The sequence below is a fragment of the Medicago sativa genome, chromosome 7, assembly GCF_051527215.1.
Source record: "Medicago sativa cultivar Bolivia chromosome 7, Bolivia_mono, whole genome shotgun sequence".
NCBI classification, from domain to species: Eukaryota; Viridiplantae; Streptophyta; class Magnoliopsida; order Fabales; family Fabaceae; genus Medicago; species Medicago sativa.
Genome location: NC_140755.1, coordinates 78,016,657 through 78,036,048, shown reverse-complemented (window position 1 = coordinate 78,036,048; position 19,392 = coordinate 78,016,657). Strand labels below are relative to the sequence as shown.

Below are 19,392 nucleotides of genomic sequence, written 5' to 3'. Positions count from 1 at the left end.
AAAATTCAAGAGAGAATGGATTTCCTAATATCTTCATTAAAACAAAGAGAGAATGCTTTTAATTCCATTTACACCTTGAAATATAAGCTTCTAAGGTCAAATCAAGTTCCAAAATCTCATCCAGTCCATGTTTAGGCAGATAGAATGCTTATTTCATAAATATACAGGACTAATTTTGTCAACTGTAAGAAAATATTTCATTCAAAAAATATTTCAGGTTTGAGAATTGTACCAATATACCTCTTTTCATGTTTAGACTAGCTTCATTTTGAAGCCTATGGGAATATTTTTGGGTTCTAAGACAGATTAATTTTACCATTCAATAAACTAATCCAAATTTCCATAAGCTGTCTTTGGCATGTGCATGAAATATAAATGTTAGTACTCAAAACAAGTATCTTTTTTGCCACAAAAGACAGAACAATTGATCCTTATAATGATATCCCTTTAACCTTCTATCATATGAAACATCCCAAATATCTTATTGTTTTCCTCCAACATCATCTTTGAGTTAGATCTGAACTCATTCCTCAAAAGGCATTTTAAGTGCTTCTGGAAGTTTTGGTCCTCCAGCAACATCCAAGCAAGCTAATAATGCAGTGAAAGAGTATGTCATGAACAGATTAAAAATTAATAATAAAAATTCTGTCATATAATCCTAAAGCTGTTGCAACACATAAAGGTAAATGAAATATGTGCAAGCAGATATATATCAATCAATTCTTCAAATAATAAATTTATTACGGTACGGTCGATTGATGCGTATAACTTGCACATTGCAGACTTCTGTTTTGATTAAATAATCGGATGATAAACCAAACATTCAAGAGAAATTGAATTTCCTTATAGGAGAGTCATCTTCTAGTTGATAATAATATAAAAACAAAAACAAATTCATTATATCTGCAATCGTTTAGTCGTTAAAGATAGCCAATAAATAGTCTTCAAATATTACAATCAACCTAAGCCATCATATACATGAATATTCAGAGAGTCTATAATTTCATATAAAACATTTGTATGAAAAACCAAAGAATGGACATTCAAGAAAGATTGAATTTTGTTTACGAGAATCATCTTTTAGTTAATAAAAAAACAAAAAAAAAAATCATTAAAACAATGAGATTGTCAACTAGTTAACAATAGCCGATACATAGTCACTCAAAAACACAGTCAACCTAAGCAATCATAAAAAACATTATTGACGCACTCGATAATAATAAAAACAATATATACAAATTAACATAAACCCAAATAAATAAACTATGGAAGAGGAACTTACTTTCAAAAAATTGAGACTAAGCTTTCAACGTAAACCATGGCCATGCTCCAACCTATACTAGTGCTTGTTCTAACGTCAGTTCTATGATCGGTAATAGAACTACTTAGAGTAGCATCTGTTCTCTCTACTCTATTATCTCTCCAATTATAGAGGATTGCTTCAATTTCTTGACTGCTACGCAATACCAGTGTTTCACCGTCCTCAGAAAGAAACAACGACACCAAGTTAAAATGATACTTCATGAAATCAAAACTATAGTCATAATCAATTTGAAGATTTTGATAACTAATTTTAAGGAATGGAGTCCAAGAATCTTCAACCCCAAATTTCTTCATATGCCATATAACGAAATCGGTTTCCTTGTAACAATAAGAAAAACAAAGACAGTCCCCCAACACACCTATGGTTGGTTCTGCAGTTGGCACCTCATCAAAATCACAAGGCAAGAAGTACCGATTGTATGTCTCAGTTGTCAAATCAAGTGAAACAATAACAAAATTCTCAACAGAGATATCTTTAATAGTGTTGAGATTATATTGTAATTGATTTTGAATAGCAAGCCAGTTAAGAGTACTCCTGAAATACACACCATCAGACACACCACCAGTTGGACCATCATAGTCCAAAGAAATAGGATCAACAGGGAAACTTTCAATATGTCTCCAATCGTTATCCCCATAACCTAGAATTCTCACATTGCTTCTCAGTTCACGACGATTGTAACGTGCGGCCAAAACCTTATAAGTGTCGGTAGAATCATCATAACCAAAGTAGAATTTGTAATAGCCATCATAGTCGTTGAAAGAATTGCAACAATTGTAAAAATAACCAAATTTGGGAGATGTTGTCCTAGTGGCCGGGTTCCATAAGCGGAAATGGTGCTCTTCATAATAATCGGTGTAAGAGTAACCAGCCAAACATATCAATCCATTGCAGGAACCAACAATACGGGAGCATCCTTTGTCTTTCACCATATAGTAAGGATCGTTGGAAATAGTGAACGACGGATTGTCGATTAAACTGTGTATGGAGTAGGGAATGACAGCGGAATCCATCTCATATTCATCATCACTTCCGTAGGGGGACTCGCCTTTGATTTCTGTGCAGTGATCTGTGATTAGTAGAAAATGCAGATTTCGTGTTGCTGAAATTTTTAGGTGCAATTTCACAAACACCGGATCCGAAATGAGAGTGTCACAAGACTTGCTAACGCACCTGAATCTCATAACAGATTTCACTGGAAGAGCTGAGAAGATCTCGCCGATGAGATCTTCTGAAAAGAACACCGCCGGCAATGGAGTCATGCTTGTATCAAGGGCGCAATTGAAGCAAATAGAATCCGTAGAGTGTGTTTGTCCAACTTTGTTTTTGTAGATTTAAATGCTTTTGCTTCTATTCATGTTTAATCCTTGATATATATATTTCAATTTAGATCAATTTTAAAGCTATTTTTTATGACATTTTCAACTTTCAAGATATTTTTAATTATTATCAGTTTTATGAAGAAAAAAAAATTAATATTACTTTTAATATAGAAGATTTTTTTTTTTTTGTGAATATTATAATATAGAAGTCTGTAACTATATAACTTTTATGTTATTTAAATTTAATTATTTTTTCAGGTAAAATATAACTTTAATTGTTTTTGTCAAAAAGAAGTTCGAGTAAAATACCATACAAAGGTTATACAATTACAAATTTCTAACAAAATAAAAAAAAGTCCTTCAAAAAACAAAGTTTCTTTAATAAAGAATAATAATAAATTATTTTAAAATGATAATAACTATTTATTTTCACAAACATCTTAATTATATCAAGATATTTGATTAAAAAAGCATTGCCTGCTAAATAAAATTTGAAAAATAATATGGAATCACAAATAAATATTTAAAAAAAAATAAAACCAAATTAATTAGAGAAATGTTTATCATACATACGGATGTGCATGTTTGTCTGTTTTTTTTATTCTCTTTTCCTTTCTTGTATTTCTTCTTTTTTAGGAGCAGAAGTGAAAATATGTCAAACTAAACCATTGACAAGGGAATTAACCCTCGAGGCGGGTGTCCGACCGGGAAGAATAGCTTTTTGTTGTTTCCTGGTTTCGAGTTTGGTGAAAAAGCTTAGTTTTTCAGTCCAAACCCATTAGGAAATCAGCCTATAAATACAACTTCTCTCATTCTCAATTATTCAAGCGGTTCAGAGAAATGCAAGCGTAAAATGATGTCATACTAATTAATTTTCCCATGTCTAGGCAAATCCTTAGAAAACAATATATCTTGATCTGGTTACAAAACCTAGTGTTAATAGTGAGCAGTAAAAATAATAGAAATTTAATTATTTTGTTCATGTTAATGAGGATCTGCGGGGATGGGGACAGAGAGGAAAAATTCCATGTGGCGGGGAATGTAGACGGGGAAGGAGAACAATTTGAGAGATCCCCGCCACGCCCCACCCTCTTGACATAGTTGCCTCCAATAGTGTATTTTAACAGATTTGAGCATATAAGGGGAGGAGATGAGCAATCACCTTGTTAAACTTCTAATTCCTGATATGCACTTAACTTGCTGCGCAAGTTTCCTTTGCAGCCCTAGGGTTCTTATTGTGTTCCTACTTTAGATTACAAAACCCTAGATAGGAATTAGTTAGAGTTTGTTAGATTCTATCTGTACTATATATAGAACTTTGTAACAAACTCATCAACAATTGAATCAATGAAATTCATAGTTTTCTCTCTCTTTTCCCTTTTCTTCTTCTCCAAGTTTCAGTTTTCTTCATCTTCCACCATGGAAATGGTGAAGTTTATGACACCTCCTTTGGGAAGCATCTATACCTTCGGGTGCTCATTAAAATTAATATGCCACATATGTTTGCATAAACATGTAAACAAGGGCCTAGTGATAAACAGACCCCAAATGGCCTCGTATAATAGAATTGCCTAGTGATAAACAAATATGTTTGCAGCCAAAAAGGAATATCTACCACTTTGTACTAATCTCAGTACATGTTTGGTTCAGATTACTTCGATTGGATAGCCCTTCAAGTCCACTGTAGTTGTGCTCTTCCATATGTGACAAGTAAGATATCTAAAACTGACCAGCAGTAATTAGGAGACCATTCAACCAACTTGATAGAATGAAAAAAAAAATATAAATTCAACTCGAACTTATAATGAAGAGACCACATTTCCTCAAATGGCACTCTGAATTTCCAATAAGCACATAGGCTCTACTCTTTAATGTTGTATAAAGTAGGTTGCTTGTGAGACTTGGAGGATACATAATAATTGGCATACAAGAAACCAATAAGTTGGTAATTGGAGGCTTTATATATTGATATAGAGTAAAACCTACTTTTATGGATCAAATTTTTAAAATAATAAGAAACTTCTGTTGGTTATAAACCAATGAACTTCATTCTAGTTTAAGTGAGAATTGAGATTGCATTTGTGAAATTTCAAGGCATTTCATTAAGGGGAAAACTTATTCTAGTTCTAAGAATATACAATTGATTATTACGGATATCTTCGACGCTTCCAATATGCAACCAAAAGCAACATCAACACCATGCGGCATATAATTATGAAAATTCAAAAGGAGTTTGTATGGCCAGCTATGAAGCACCAACACAGACATTGGAGTTTGTGTTGCATAATAATGTTTTGCATAATAATGTTTATGAAGGTGACAATTTGTTTTGCATAATAATGTTTTCATACGAATTCTCTCATATATATATTGTCTCAACAAAATATTTCCTTAAAAAACTCAGTGAAAAGTGAAAAGATCTCAGTGATGAGATCGTTGTGGAAGAACACCGGGGACGGAGTCATAGACATGGCTGATTGTAATTAAAAAACTCAAAAAATAGTATAGGATTTAAAGGATGGGAAAGCCGTGAAAAGTGTTTTTATGTAATGGGGATTCACATGTTGTGTAAATAGACATGGCTAAAATCAAGGAAAGAAATCAAAGCACTTTTTTTTTTTTGTCAAGGAAATCAAAGCACTTTAAAAGGGAATAATACAAGTAAGGAAGTAGAGTAATCAGGAAACGCGTAAAGTGATTTGTCAGTCCAAAGTGATTTTGTTTACGGTGTAGTGGCAGTAGCATGGTCAAAAATAATCTGAAAGGAATGGGTGGTTTTTTTTTTTTTTTTGGTTACAATGCAAATGGGAAGAAAAAATAGCAAAAGGAAAAACATAAAGCAAACGCAAAAAGGACTATTCTCTAGAAAAGAAAGTCCCAGCCGCGTCCATCATAAGGAGATTCAAGAGGTCATCCAGAAGGGAGGAATGGTTGAGCACCTCAGTATCCGAAGAGGCTCTAAGCTTAACCATGAAATCCGCACATTGATTACCTTCCCTAAGAGTGTGGTAAACAACAACATTATTTTGCTCCATCAAATCTTTCACATCTTGAATCAAAACCGCATAGACATGAAAACTCAAATTAGGACCCTTAAGGAGGTTGATACAATGCAAAGAATCGTTGTGGCAGACAATTGTCGTTATCAACTCCTTTGATACAAAATGACAAAGGAAATAAATGTTTGTGTGTGTATAGTTGGATCTGGATTTGTTTATTCTTAAGCAAGTCCCCAAAAGTGCTTAGTTGAGCCATAATTTCCATTTCATCTTTTGTTTCGATAGATATATTGATTAACTTCGATTCTTTTTCAATTTTGTATGGATCCATACATAGGTCTATGTGTGTATATAGATCCTACTCGTGGATTGACGAAAATGTCTAAAAGCTCTATTTGCCCCTGCCATTCTGAGTCTCTACCTTTTTGTGTATGGCATCACCACTCACTTTGGCAGCATCCACTAATTCGGAACTTAATTTGCTTTGGTGATAGAAAAGTCGTCATGATTATAGTGCATTTTTCTGTATTTTATGAGAGAGAGAGAGAGAGAGAGAGTTATGAAAAATGAATAATAGATAAGATGAGAGAGAACAATATAGGAGAGGGTTGACACACATATAGGAGAGGGTTAGCACAAAGGTACGATGTTTTTCCCTCCTGTAGTAGAATAAAATTTGAGTATCTTTTTAATTAAAGATTTAAATATATATAATATTATGAAAAATGATAAATATGAATTACAAAAGTTTAAATGGAGGGTATAAGTTTGAAAATTCGCAGCAAGCAGATATCCTGTTGAAAATTGATATTTTACATATTTGGTTAGATTAATCATGATTTGAATAAGTGTTCAGTTTTCCTACTTTTGTTGGACAAGTATTTTGTTGGACAAAAATTGAACACTCTACTAGAATTGACAGTCAAGCATCCCAACATCTTTCTTTGGTCTTTTCACAAAAGAAAATAAAAAATCTTTCGACGTTCATGATTCTAAAGACAAGTTGAACAACAACACTACCAGCAAATAAATATGCTTATATTTCATCAAGCACAATGATTGTTAAATATCTTTCTATTCAAGAAGATAGATAGATTGATTATATCTATTAGAATTTGGGCTATAACAGAACATCTGTTAACATTTATTTATAAAGTATTCTAACATTGATGAAATGAAACTCCACTTATATCATGATATAGTATGTCACTAATTATCTAAAATTATATTATTTACATCCATAAAAAATGATGAACGAGTAGAATGTCTAAATTGTTGGTGTATGGGAGTTGCTCTGCAACCAATAGGTAGAAAAGTCGCATTACTCCGGTGTCCTCATTGGTGTTGTTGTAGATAGACTCTAGAGTTAAAGTTTCACTATCAATTATCTTGACAGAACCTGGTATAGGATAACAAGTTTGATATTCCACCAATGTGCCCTGCTTTGTTTCCTGCTCCATTTCCATTTCCATAACTTGGCGTAGAAGAACACATAACCCTCCCATCCTGAAAGCATAATCCACAAAACAAGCTACTATTAGTACTATAAAATGTAGAACTTCTTAATCAATAAAGGCTTGCCTATAGAAAATGATATCTAAACTTTAACAATTGTCTACGGGGAATTTGAATTTTATCCCTTGAAATTATAAGGTCAGAGTCTTACTACCGAGCTGACTTCAAATATTAAGACCGTAAGTTGTAACTATTGCAAATTACCTGTCCATATAGAGTTGATCCAATTCCACCTGAATGCTGATGTGCAACACCATAGATCACATAACCACCAATTTGTAGTGGGACACTTATCCTCTTCACATCATATGAACACAACCATTTCCCTCATTCTTTGGAAGATGGATTTATTTAATAGTCTTTTGATGTTGTTGGATGGTAGACGGTTGTCCCAAGAGAAGGATAAGTGGGTGTGGCTTCCGGAAGAGTCTGGAGTGTTTACGGTGAAGTCCATGTACGAGGTGTGTTGGTAGTAAATAGAAATTTGCCTCCATTACAAGAGAAAGTGTATGGTTACTTATGGCTGAGTCCGGCTTCCTTTAAAGTGGTGGCATTTCTTTTGGAAACTACTCCATGATCTAATCCCAACAAGATGCAACCTTGCTTTGAGAAATTTTTCAATCCGGAAAACTCGTTGAATAGTGTGTATTGCGAAGTGCAACACCCTAAACCCCTTAAGCAATAAAACATTCGAAATAAATAATTATTTTCAAAAGAGTTTAGATGTTACGCCTTCGTTTCTCAAAACATGCATAATCGGTTTTCATAAAAATTTTGCAACGGAAGACAAACATACAAAATGATCTCAACAACATAAACAATTCTCCATTAACCATGCCATAGTCATAATTCATCACCAAATAAAATCTCAAGTCTCAAATATAAATGAGCAGCAAGTCTCAAGGACATAATAAATAACATAAGTTCGACATCCTAATCAGAGCTCTAGCTAAGCTCCAAAGCTAAACCTCAAGCAACTCACAAGCAACAAGAAGATCACTCATGCACGCTGTCTACCCATTCATATAAATATGCACGCAGTCAGCCAAACGACCCCGGGAGGTTAGATAATATTCCACAAATAATATATAATAAAATGAAAGTAAAGCGACATATTCATTTTCAATGATCAATAAACACTTAATTAAATCATTCACAATGAAGTTCCACATCAACATTATTCATCAGCTTACAAGTATAATCAAGCAATATATGTAAATTCACCTTTTTCATATATTCACAAATGAACATAATCATCAATTCACATAGTCAAGTATGACACGACTCACCAATTATCAAGTGCATGCAATGTTCTAGACTCTTCTAGATGCATGTGGTACCAATTGGATTCCGGAGATAATTTTACCGTATTGAATCCACACCCACATAAGAGTACACCTCCACTTACGTATTTCACCAAAGCAATGTAAAAGTACACCTCTATTTACATTCTTCATAAGACTCAACATGATTATGTATGCATGGCTTTCAAGTAAGACTCGACAATGCACCTAACACCAACTATATAATCACCAAAGCAATGTAAAAGTACACCTCCAATTACATTCTTCATAATTCATCACCAATTGCATTATCAAGTTTTACATCCACACAATCAACAAGTCATAATTCTACAAGAGTCATCATCAAATTAAAATCACCAAAGGAATCATCATCATAATCATCATCAATAACTATCACCTCAAAGAAACAATACCATTTCAAAATCACATTTTGCATAAAGGACGGACAACTAACCACGTCATGACATTCATCATATTAAACACCTAATCATCATTGATTCATTCTTCTTCTATCCTATTATCATAAGTACAAAGCCATTTGCAAGTTATCCGATCAAAAAATCTTATTTTGACAAAGTTTGTCTATTTTCACAAAAACCATCTTTTTCCCAAATAATTCAACGAAAACAAGGCATCCATGCTCAAACACAATATATCACATAACATAACAATAGTTCATACATATCCACATCATAACTCAATTCCGGTTATTTCCAAAAATTCACTAAGTTCGTCTCATTTTCTCATCTTTTAAAAAGAAATTCATTTTCCAAGTAAAACTAAGTCCTAAGCTCGCACACTCCTCACATAATCATCCCAAGTTCATTGTTACGAAAAACAAATCATATCTCCATCATTTTACTTGAGAAAAACAAGTTTCAGAAAATTCTACGTTCTTGACGATTTTCAACTAAGTTTCATTTCAATTCATCAAAACCATTTTAATCCAATCCAATTGATGTTCCAGTGGGTTTTTCAGTGAAAACAGCAATCAAACACATCAAAGGAAGCACTTAGTGGTGTCCGGAAACGGCCCCAACTGCCCGGAATACCAAAAACCATGGGTTCTATCCTGAACAACTCGCCATGGCCCATGCTAGCTTGCCTGGCGAGTTGCACCATAACAGGGAACCTAGATTTTTGGGTTCCTCTCGGGAACTCACGCAAAATCCTCCCAAAAAACTCTGATTTTGATCCCCTTTGACCCAAACTTGTTTTCCAAACTTTGTTATTAGTTAACTTACATAAAAATGCAATCAAAACCCTTACAAAAAAGAATTCATAACATCGTTTCGCCACAAATTCAACGTCAAACTCTTTTTTTTTTTTTTACCAAAAACTCACATTTTCACAATTTCACCCAAACTTCTCAAACAACACCAACAATTCAAACCCCAACAAAATACAAACTTAAACAAATATATAATGAGTGATGTGAAACATGTATGAACAATAATCATTCACAAAATCCATGGTTTTCACACAATTAAGCAAAAATCATCAAAACAACTTATTTCACACTCTCGTAAACAATAAAAATAAAAACTTATTCCACACCTCAAACATGAACTTGAGCATATAAACACATCAATTCCATAAAATTCAACATACTCATAAATACACAATAAATAGGAGCACGAAGATCAACATCGAAAATCATAAAAATGATAATTCACACAAAAGCAATTATGACCCATAAGTAGAAACATGAAATTATAGCTTATTTGATGAAATAGTTATATCCCCCTTACCTCAAAGCTTCAAATTCTCTAGTTATGGCTTCACTCTCGCTTCCAGCTTCCAATCTCTAGCTTTCCTTTTCTCCAAGTTCTTCTCTTCTACTCTTCTCTCTATCTTCCCACTTTCTTTTCTAACCCCCCCTTTTGTTATGAGAATGAAATGTTTCTAACCCTAATTTTCCTTCTGAGTTAAGTATATATACTACTCTCCAATGAGCTAGGTTTCTAATATTCATAATGGGCCTAAAACTCTTACTAACATTCTAAAAAGTTACTACTAGCTCAGTAATTAGCTAAAACATCGAATAATTACCATCTCGAAATAATTATCTCAACTCACTAGTAACTTAGTAAAAATAACTATTCTCACTATGGGACTAAAATAACCTTCCCAATAAAATTACTAATTTACCCTTAGCCCTCAAAATACACTAATCTCAATCCAAATACACACATAAACAAATAAGCACATATGATCACACATAAACACATATAATAAATAAATAAAATAATCCTAACGAATAAACGGGTTGTTACACGAAGCTTCCAAAGAAATATCAACTCATCTTTTCTTGCATTGTAACATCATTTCTTTGGTTTGGCGGGGGATTATGAATTGGCTAGGTTTCAACTTTATCACACCGCCCAACTTGTTTAATCATTTGGAGTGTTGAGTGGGGAAGCAAACATACAGGAAGAAACTTCGCAAAGGTTTTTTGATAATTAGTAATGTGATAATTTGAGTAATTTTGAAATTTAGAAATGATAAGATTTTCAAAGATTAAAGTTTAGTTGTGGAGGATTTGATGGATGATGTTAAGGTGATCTCGTGGCGATGGAGTTTGAGCCAAGCCAAAAGTTCCATGTGGCTGTATTATGAGTGGTGTTGGAACCTTGGTGATTGTTTACAAAAAGGATATGGGTTTTTTATGCTTGGGATTTTGGTGGAGTGACTTCCTTGACTGTTAAGGTGTTTTATGTTGGATAGCAACGGTTTTGGTCCTGTTTAATTTTTCTTTGTTAAGGCAGCGTTTGTGCAGGTATTGGGAGTGGCCTGGCATATAGCGGGTGTTAGTTAGATCTAGGGTTTTTCTGCATATATACGACGTCTCTTGTTCGTTGTTTGTCTAGCTTTGTTCTCCTTGAGCAGGCTAGACTTTTGGCTTGGTTGATAAAAAAAAAATTATTTCGCTGTTTAATTAAAAAAAAATACAAGAAATGATTGTGAATACAAATGTGACATAATGAATATTTTGAGCTGAAACATTTCAGATTTTATTTTATTTACTGAAATTCATAGTACATTGGTCCATAATGGGGATTCAATAACAATCAGAGATATATATAATCAAAGCATCCTATTTTATTTTCTTTTGTGATAGTAAAGCCATCTCGTTTATTCTGTTTGTCTTGGTTGTAACCACAAACAAAGTACTTATTTTTTTCATCCAGTGCAAGCCTTGCAAGCTCCTCAATACTAGTTTACCCTGCAATGAGTAATTATTGAAATGTCATTATTTTTCCTTTGATAAAAAAATAAATGATGATCTTTCAAATATTCTTAATCATTTTTTATTTAACTTCCTTTTTTGTTTTGAGTAAAATCTTCATTATTTTGTTTCTCGTTATTACTTTTTTTTTTATACATTAGTCCCTTAAATATGTATTACTATATATCTTATAGAAACTAATTCAACATAATCCACATATAATACGGACTAAAACAAAATAATGAGATTTTACCCGGTAAAATAACAAGAATCCAAATATTAGAAATATAAAGGGCAAATGTATGTTAGAAATAGAAAAAGAGGGTTGATGGAGAGATATACTTGTCACAGTCCATGTTAGAGCTAATCTCATAGTGCAAGTCGACACCACACTGGGAAGGGATGGAAGCAAGGGCGCGAATATTGATATCAGGTATGTGGGTTATAAGTAATTGTAAGCACCTGCAAACATTTTGACGATCAGGGGTAGTTTGGGTTTCATCATTTAGAGTCCTAATTTCATTGCAACATTCTTCTGGCAAAGGTGGAAGACCAGGTGGGAGCCTAACGTATTGAAGGCAAAATTCTAAAATTTGTTCCACTTGAGGACATGAAAGGGCCGCATTGGCTAAGGGAATGACCAAAACCAAGCATATCATATACAAACAACTAACCTTAACAAGCATTGAGCTAGCCATGATTTCAAAATTTTGGATGCAATTCAAGTTTTTTTTTTAGGGGAAATGCAATTCAAGTGTTTTAATGAGTGTGTATGGAGGTGAATGATTATGTTATGGTGCATATCTGAGGACTATTTATAGAAAATATATGGCTACTTAAGAGAGTTTTAATACCCATCATAATCTTAGTAAATGTCTCTGTCAGTATAGCTTAATTGATAGCAATATTACATTATATATGTAGGTATCGGAGTTTGAGCTGGATTCCCCACCTATTCACCTTTAAAGGTAAAATTTTAATCATTAAACTACTGGACAAAAAGAAAATATCGAGTAAATATCCAACACGACCAAACTCATCTATTTTTTATTGGTAGGAACCAAATTTGCTACTTTAAAAATCATAACACGCTACATTATGCACCAACTAAGTAAAATAATATTTCTCTTTAAAAAAAAAAGTAAAATAATATTTCAGTAAAAAAATTTGGGCAAATGCTTAGTTTCCAAATAGGGACTTTTCTGAAGGAAAAAAGAAAGACTACTTTCATTCATTTATGTGATTCATCAAAACCAAATTTAATATATTTTTCCTTTTTTCGAAGACTAAATGGTTTTCCTTGTTTTTTATCAAAGACTAATGCAGAAATTTACTCAAAAAGTCAAATCTCAAAAAAATAAAAATAAAAACTTGAAATGGTAACTTAGATATTTTCGAGTTGAATTTGAGTTTTTTGAAAATCATATAACACAAACTCTTTCATCTCATATTTAGTTTTACTTACTTTCTTCAAAGAATAACTCATTTTTAAAAATATATGGAAATATAAGTGGCTTGAAGAAGTTGTCTTTTTTGTATTTATGTTGATTAGTATTAGTATTTTAATTTAATTTTGCATTTCCTTATATAACAAGTAAAACAAACAATTGTCATATCAATTCCTTTGATAAAAAATGACAAAGGGAATAAATGTTTGTGTGTGTATTTTAATTTAATTTTGCATTTCCTTATATAATAGAAAAAACAAACAGTTGTCATCATCGACTCCCTTTGATACAAAATGACAAAGGAAATAAATGTTTGTGTGTGTATAGTTGGATCCGGATTTGTGACTTTGGTGATAGAAAAGTCATCATGATTATAGTGCATTTTTGTGTATTTTATGATATATATATATATATATAGAGAGAGAGAGAGAGAGAGGGAATATTATGAAAAATGAATAATATATAAGATGAGAGAGAGGACAATATTATAGGAGAGGGTTGACACAAATATAAGAGAGGGTTAGCACAAAGGAACGATGTTTTTCCCTCCTGTAGTAGAATAGGATTTGCATATAGTCATGTGATAAAACCTTTGCCAAGTAAGTCGTCCAATAATAAAATTTATAAAGATTTGTGTTCATATAGATTGTCTACTAGAAAATTAAACTATACTTAATTAAAAATAGTCAAATGGGGGGGGGGGGGGTGGGGGGGGTGGGGTTGGGGACGCTTACCCAAACCAAGGAAACAAAAAGGAAGGAAAAGAAAAACAAAATTATGTAGAATCAAAGGCCCAGAAAAGGGCAGCACTTCAGTGCCATAGTGATATGGTACCATTGGACCAATCAAATTTTGACACGTGGCACTGGTTATTAAAGCAAAACGCATAGCAACACATCACAAACAGTCTTCCCCCTTCTTTCTCGTGACGCCTCTTCATCCCAAAGGCACCACCATTGGTTTTCTTCGCCGTCCACCGCCATGACCTACAACCACCGCACCGTCGAACATCAATTTGAACAGGAAGACTGGACAGCTGCTACTGGGATGGAAAATCTCCAAAGAAGGCTTAGATCGTTATGTGTATTCAATTAAGTCTGATTTTGATTACATGTATTTTAGATTAAGCTATTATGTAATTTGGATCTCAATGTGTATATGAAATTAAGTTTTATCCATCAATGAAATCATTTTTTTCAATTTATTTTTTGGTGAGTATTATGATTTCTCATGATTTCTTCACAACAATGGTTACTCTTGATTGAAAACAATGGTTTGGTGCTGTTTTGAATCAATTGTAGAACAATGGTGCTGCTGTTCTGTTGTTGTTAGTTAGTGTGCTCTTTGGTTCCTTTGCTTATTAGTAGCGTGTGGGCCTTAATTTGTTTACCCATGTTATTGCTTGGTTCTGTTTGTGTGCTGCATAGCTGTGTGGAGGATTGTATTTTGCTTGGGCAAAAGTTATGGTGCATAAGCCATAACTTATGCACCATGCATAAGTTAATCACAACCATCAGATAATTGGACACTTGTAATGATCATGTGGTTCTCACCTCAGACCCCACAATCTTCTCCTACCTCATACGACTCAACCTTGCTCGCGCGCCACCGTAACTCCGACGTCGTTTTCCGGTTGATTCACGGCGGGATTGCGCCGACTCCAAGGAAGCAACTCTCCACCAAGGTAACCACCGTTCACCGCCGTAACTGATTTGTTTTCCGTTTTCTCCATGTTAGGGTTTCGTTTTCTTTGATTCGAATTTTTCGCTTTTTCGTTCAGGCTGCTAGGAAATCTGCTCCTACTACTGGAGGAGTCAAAAAACCTCACAGTTACCGTCCTGGAACCGTCGCACTTCGGTAATTTCGTTTTCCCCTAATTTTTTAGGTTTTCAGAGTTTTGAATTTGAATTTTGGATTCATAATTTTTAGGAATTTTGAATTTGCGGTTTAACATTCTTGCCATCTCGTGATTCTGCTGTGTGTAAGTTGTTGTGAATGTCTTTAAAGCAATCACCAAAGTGTTGGTGATTACACAAAATGTTAGACTCAGTAATTCGATTTATTACACACAACATCTGCTGTGTGTAAGTTGTTATGAATGTCTTTAAAGAAATCACCAAAGTGTTGTTCAAGTAGGAAATTATAGTCTTTCCCTTGTTTATGTCATTATTTTCTCTACCTAATTATCATTTGAAGGTTGGAATTAATTCCTTGGCTGTTTTGCATTCGTTGATTTAATTTTCTTATCTTTAGGTATATAACTTACTCAAAAGAATCTGAAGCAGTTCGATGTATTCAATCCGTTCATTTTTTTGTACTAGAAGGTAGATCATTGAGTTAAGGATATATCATTTTGATTGGGTTGTTAACTTGCGAGGTTTTCATGATTCTGTGATGACGGGTGGTTATTTTCATTTGCAGGGCTTGTTTTGGAACCACAAAGTATTGTCATGCATGGCTCAGAAATGTGGTAAAATAGACACTATAAACTGAATTTATGAATATTTTATCACACATACCTACATCTTTGTGCTACTATGTTAGAAACTGGATTAAACTTTGTAGAATGGGTATATCTATAGTATTATTCCGGAAATAATTCTGGTACCAGTAGGAAGTAGTGCCAAAATCGTAGATTTACAAGAGTTTTAATGACTAAAACTTAAAAGATAACACAGGGTATTTGATGAACCCTTCACTCTGCTTTACCGACTTGTAGGACTACTGATTTTCAGTCTTTTTCTTCACCCTAACTCATTTTTTTTTATTTAGCTATAGAGGTCAACTATGTCCCCAGCCCGGATTTCCTTTTTGTTTTGTCGCCTGAACAACTAAATTATTTCCTTACGTAAATCACTAGGCGTATCTTGGTTGTTTCCCATGCAATCTGCTACTTAATTATTCAATTCTCCTTGTTTTCCTTTATGCTGTATCCTAATATAGACCATAGTAATAGGTTCCTCACATACTATATAAATTATCTTGCTGGTCCAGCCTTGCAGCAATAGAGACTGTTTGTATCTACATGATCATGGTGCTCACGAAGATAGCTTTACCAAAGATGAATTAGTATTAGCATTTGCAAGGTATGACTGGTTCTCAACTCATGTACACTGTCTCTCCATTTTGATTGAACTTTTGAATTTGCTATCGTGCCTATATAAACCTCAGCTACTTGTCTTTTGACCATATTGTTTATTCATTTGGTAGTTCAAATTTTAATGGTTACACATCAATGTCTTTTTACTTCTCTGGTGTTGGATCCTCTTAAGTTTGATTGCTTTCAGTTTTCATATCGTAAAAAAAACCTGCATCTTGCATAACATAGTCTTAGGTTTCTCCATAATTTCCACAAATATGTGTTATCCATCTTGACAATTAAGAACCAGATTAAAGAATCATGTTCAAGCAATGGAGCTGCCAATTCAACAGCACTTCCTGCAGCCAACTCTTGGTAATGGATTTATGAATGTTTGGTATGATCGCATTAATTTGTTTTGCATGGCAGTACGACTGCTATTTTCATGGTGGTCACAGCATCTACAATTTTTTCTTTAAAAAAATAGTGTAGTAGCCGCATGCTTCTGCTTTAGGTTGCGTCACCAGCTATATTTTTATGGCAGTTTAGCTAGCCACCATGAAATAACATAATCCACTTCTAGCATATTTTTTTAGTGTGAACGCTGACTTTTTGGTATATTGTACTAAGGCAAGGTGTGTATCTGCCAGTCTTCCAAAGGATACTAGTTCATCTTCATCACGTGCTGGTAATCTGGTTAATAGAAAGATTGAAGCATCTATTGATTCCCAAACGGGGTTGCTTGCACCGAAAGGTCTATTCTTGATACAAAAAAATCAGGGGAAGTAAAAGACAGCTCTAACGTGCATTCCACCAATAGTGTATCTGTACCTTCAGAGTTGAACAAACATCACATTGGTGGAAATTTGCAAACATGTGAGTCAATTGTTATCAATGAGGTTACTGTGATGAAACTTTCTGGCATTATTTTGTCTAACTGTAAAATTTATTCAGCAGCTTCCGTGGGCCTTGGTCAAGAAAAGGTTGCACCTTCTGTGAGTACAAGCTTCCTGGAGATCAGCGCACCACATGATTTGAATACTAACAAGGCAGTTTCAAATCGGGATGTGCATGGCTCATGTTCGGAGTTATCATTTGTTAGCATCATATTAGAATATAGTGAGAAGATAGCTTGTAGAGCAAGCTATCTAGATAGCTTGGAGAGCAAGCAAGTTAGTTAGAGTTAGTTACACAACTAAACTCTATATATAGGAACACTCTTGTATCATTTCATTCATATCTTTTATTCAATCTATTGATTCTCCTATGAGTCTCTATGGTTATCTTCCTCATGAATACAACTATGCACTCTTCCTTGCCGATCATTATGACTATTATCCTTGGGATTCTCTGATTCGTAACATGGTATCAGAGCGATACCCTAGGAATGAAGATGATGATGTTGCTTCCGCTTCCGATTCAGATATTGGTGAAGATGAAGATGAAGAATCAGCTTCTGCCTCTTCCATTCTTGATTCTTCAGCTTCGCACAGGTTCGTTTTCGGTAGTTTTGATTCTCCGATTGTTCCGGTTTCTTCTCCTTCAATCGAACCAAAATTCGATGGATTCTCCGTCCAAATTGGTGCGATTTCTTGCGTATTCGTTGATTCTTGCAAGAACATCGTCGATTGTGCCGATTCTGTGTTCGTTGCTTCCGAAGAAGACGGTTACGTGAAGGATGTTGAACCAGCATTGAAGAATCACGACTCTGATTTCGTTGTTTCTGAAGCGTCGCAAGAGCTCATTGCAGCTTTACCGGTGAGAATGAGTAGCACTGTTTACGACGTCGCCGCCGCGAAACCTTGTGCCTTGTGGTTGTTCGTCGGAAAACAGTCTGAACAACTTGCTTCTTCCATCAAGATTCAGCTTCCGTTTCTCAAGTTACATGATGAACCAATCATCAATTTCGATCCCGGAGGAAGAACAGGTTCGTTCTTGCTGTTCTCTGTTTTCGCAATTCTCCGTCAAATTCGTTTCCGGTCGTGGTGGATACCATGGGATCGAGGCAAGAAAGTTCTGTCTTTGTTCGATACACACAGTGAGACGCCATTACAGAAGCAAAGCGATTATTTGTTCACAATCTCAATTCAGAATTCTAGCAAATCAAGAAACAAGATCGCATCATTTGTTCATCAATTTCAAAGATTCATCATTCCAGTTTCAATCATCACTGACAGCGAACGTGTTTGGAAAAGTGTTTCAATCATCGTGAAAAGTGTTTTGATTTCGTTCAGGTTTGCGTTTGAAGAAAGCTCTCTTAGTTGCGATGCAAAAAGTGCTTTTGGAATAAGTTGTTTGTGGTAACGTGATTCAATAAGGCTGGGTAACGTTTTTCAGCAGTTCAGTAACGTGATTAAATAAGCAGCTTTTATGTTTGGAATCACGTTTGCAAAAGCACTTTTGCAACAAAAGGCTGGTTGCAAAGCTTAAGGAAGAAAAGAAGAAGAAGGAAGCGCGCTGTAAGCTGATTCCCATCAGAACATGTGGGCCTGGGCTTTCTATGTTTTTCATTTCTTTTATGTCATTTACTAGTTTTAACCCCCATTTTACTTAGTTACTTCAGTTTGAATAATCATTGTAATTTCATTGTGTTTCAAACTCAAATTGGTGAACTTTCCCATTTTGAGTTTGAGGGGGACTATTAGAATATAGTGAGAAGATAGCTTGTAGAGCAAGCTATCTAGATAGCTTGGAGAGCAAGCAAGTTAGTTAGAGTTAGTTACACAACTAAACTCTATATATAGGAACACTCTTGTATCATTTCATTCATATCTTTTATTCAATCTATTGATTCTCCTATGAGTCTCTATGGTTATCTTCCTCATGAATACAACTATGCACTCTTCCTTGCCGATCATTATGACTATTATCCTTGGGATTCTCTGATTCGTAACACATCAACAGTCATCTTGAAGATTCATATTTCACTCGAGATTCGGACATAATTCTTTTTACTCCTAACTCGACCACATCAGCCTTTTGCATCAAGATAATGAGTATTGTAAAGATCATTCAACCACACCAGCCTTTTGGGAAGATATAATTGTGGATGATATGCTAAACAAAGAATGTGATCAACAACAACACGGCGAAGGCAACGATAATTTAGCATCCAGGCATTATTCACCTCAATGTCCTCAGAATCTAAGCCAATCAAGCCATCATCTGAAGC

The 19,392-nt window shown here is 34.3% G+C and overlaps 3 protein-coding genes and 1 long non-coding RNA gene across 5 annotated transcripts; 1 reads left to right on the top strand and 3 right to left on the bottom strand.

The window, feature by feature from the left end:
- Positions 1-181: 181 nt before the first annotated feature.
- Positions 182-2,602, bottom strand: LOC146908798 (F-box/kelch-repeat protein At3g23880-like). Its single transcript, XM_085724355.1, has 2 exons — positions 1,283-2,602; positions 182-588 (listed from the first exon to the last, which is right to left on the bottom strand). Exon 1 carries the CDS (start codon positions 2,584-2,586, stop codon positions 1,285-1,287), a length of 1,302 nt encoding a protein of 433 aa, XP_085580481.1. The 5' UTR covers positions 2,587-2,602; the 3' UTR covers positions 182-588; positions 1,283-1,284.
- A 2,899-nt stretch (positions 2,603-5,501) lies between these two features.
- Positions 5,502-7,417, bottom strand: LOC146908797 (uncharacterized). The gene is made up of 3 exons (XM_085729306.1): positions 7,365-7,417; positions 6,902-7,151; positions 5,502-5,798 (listed from the first exon to the last, which is right to left on the bottom strand). The coding sequence occupies exons 1-3, from the start codon at positions 7,415-7,417 to the stop codon at positions 5,502-5,504; spliced, it is 600 nt and encodes a 199-aa protein (XP_085585432.1).
- A 4,037-nt stretch (positions 7,418-11,454) lies between these two features.
- Positions 11,455-12,471, bottom strand: LOC146908796 (non-specific lipid-transfer protein 1-like). The gene is made up of 3 exons (XM_085727119.1): positions 12,036-12,471; positions 11,663-11,690; positions 11,455-11,612 (listed from the first exon to the last, which is right to left on the bottom strand). Exons 1-2 carry the CDS (start codon positions 12,389-12,391, stop codon positions 11,681-11,683), a joined length of 366 nt encoding a protein of 121 aa, XP_085583245.1. The 5' UTR covers positions 12,392-12,471; the 3' UTR covers positions 11,455-11,612; positions 11,663-11,680.
- Positions 12,472-15,560: 3,089 nt separating this feature from the next.
- Positions 15,561-17,321, top strand: LOC146908795 (uncharacterized). Of its 2 annotated transcripts, none has more exons than XR_015019389.1 (3): positions 15,561-15,611; positions 16,136-17,096; positions 17,178-17,321. It is a non-coding gene; the product is annotated as an uncharacterized LOC146908795 (long non-coding RNA). The 2 variants fall into 2 exon arrangements; XR_015019390.1 differs by having other exon boundaries at positions 17,175-17,321.
- Positions 17,322-19,392: the final 2,071 nt, after the last annotated feature.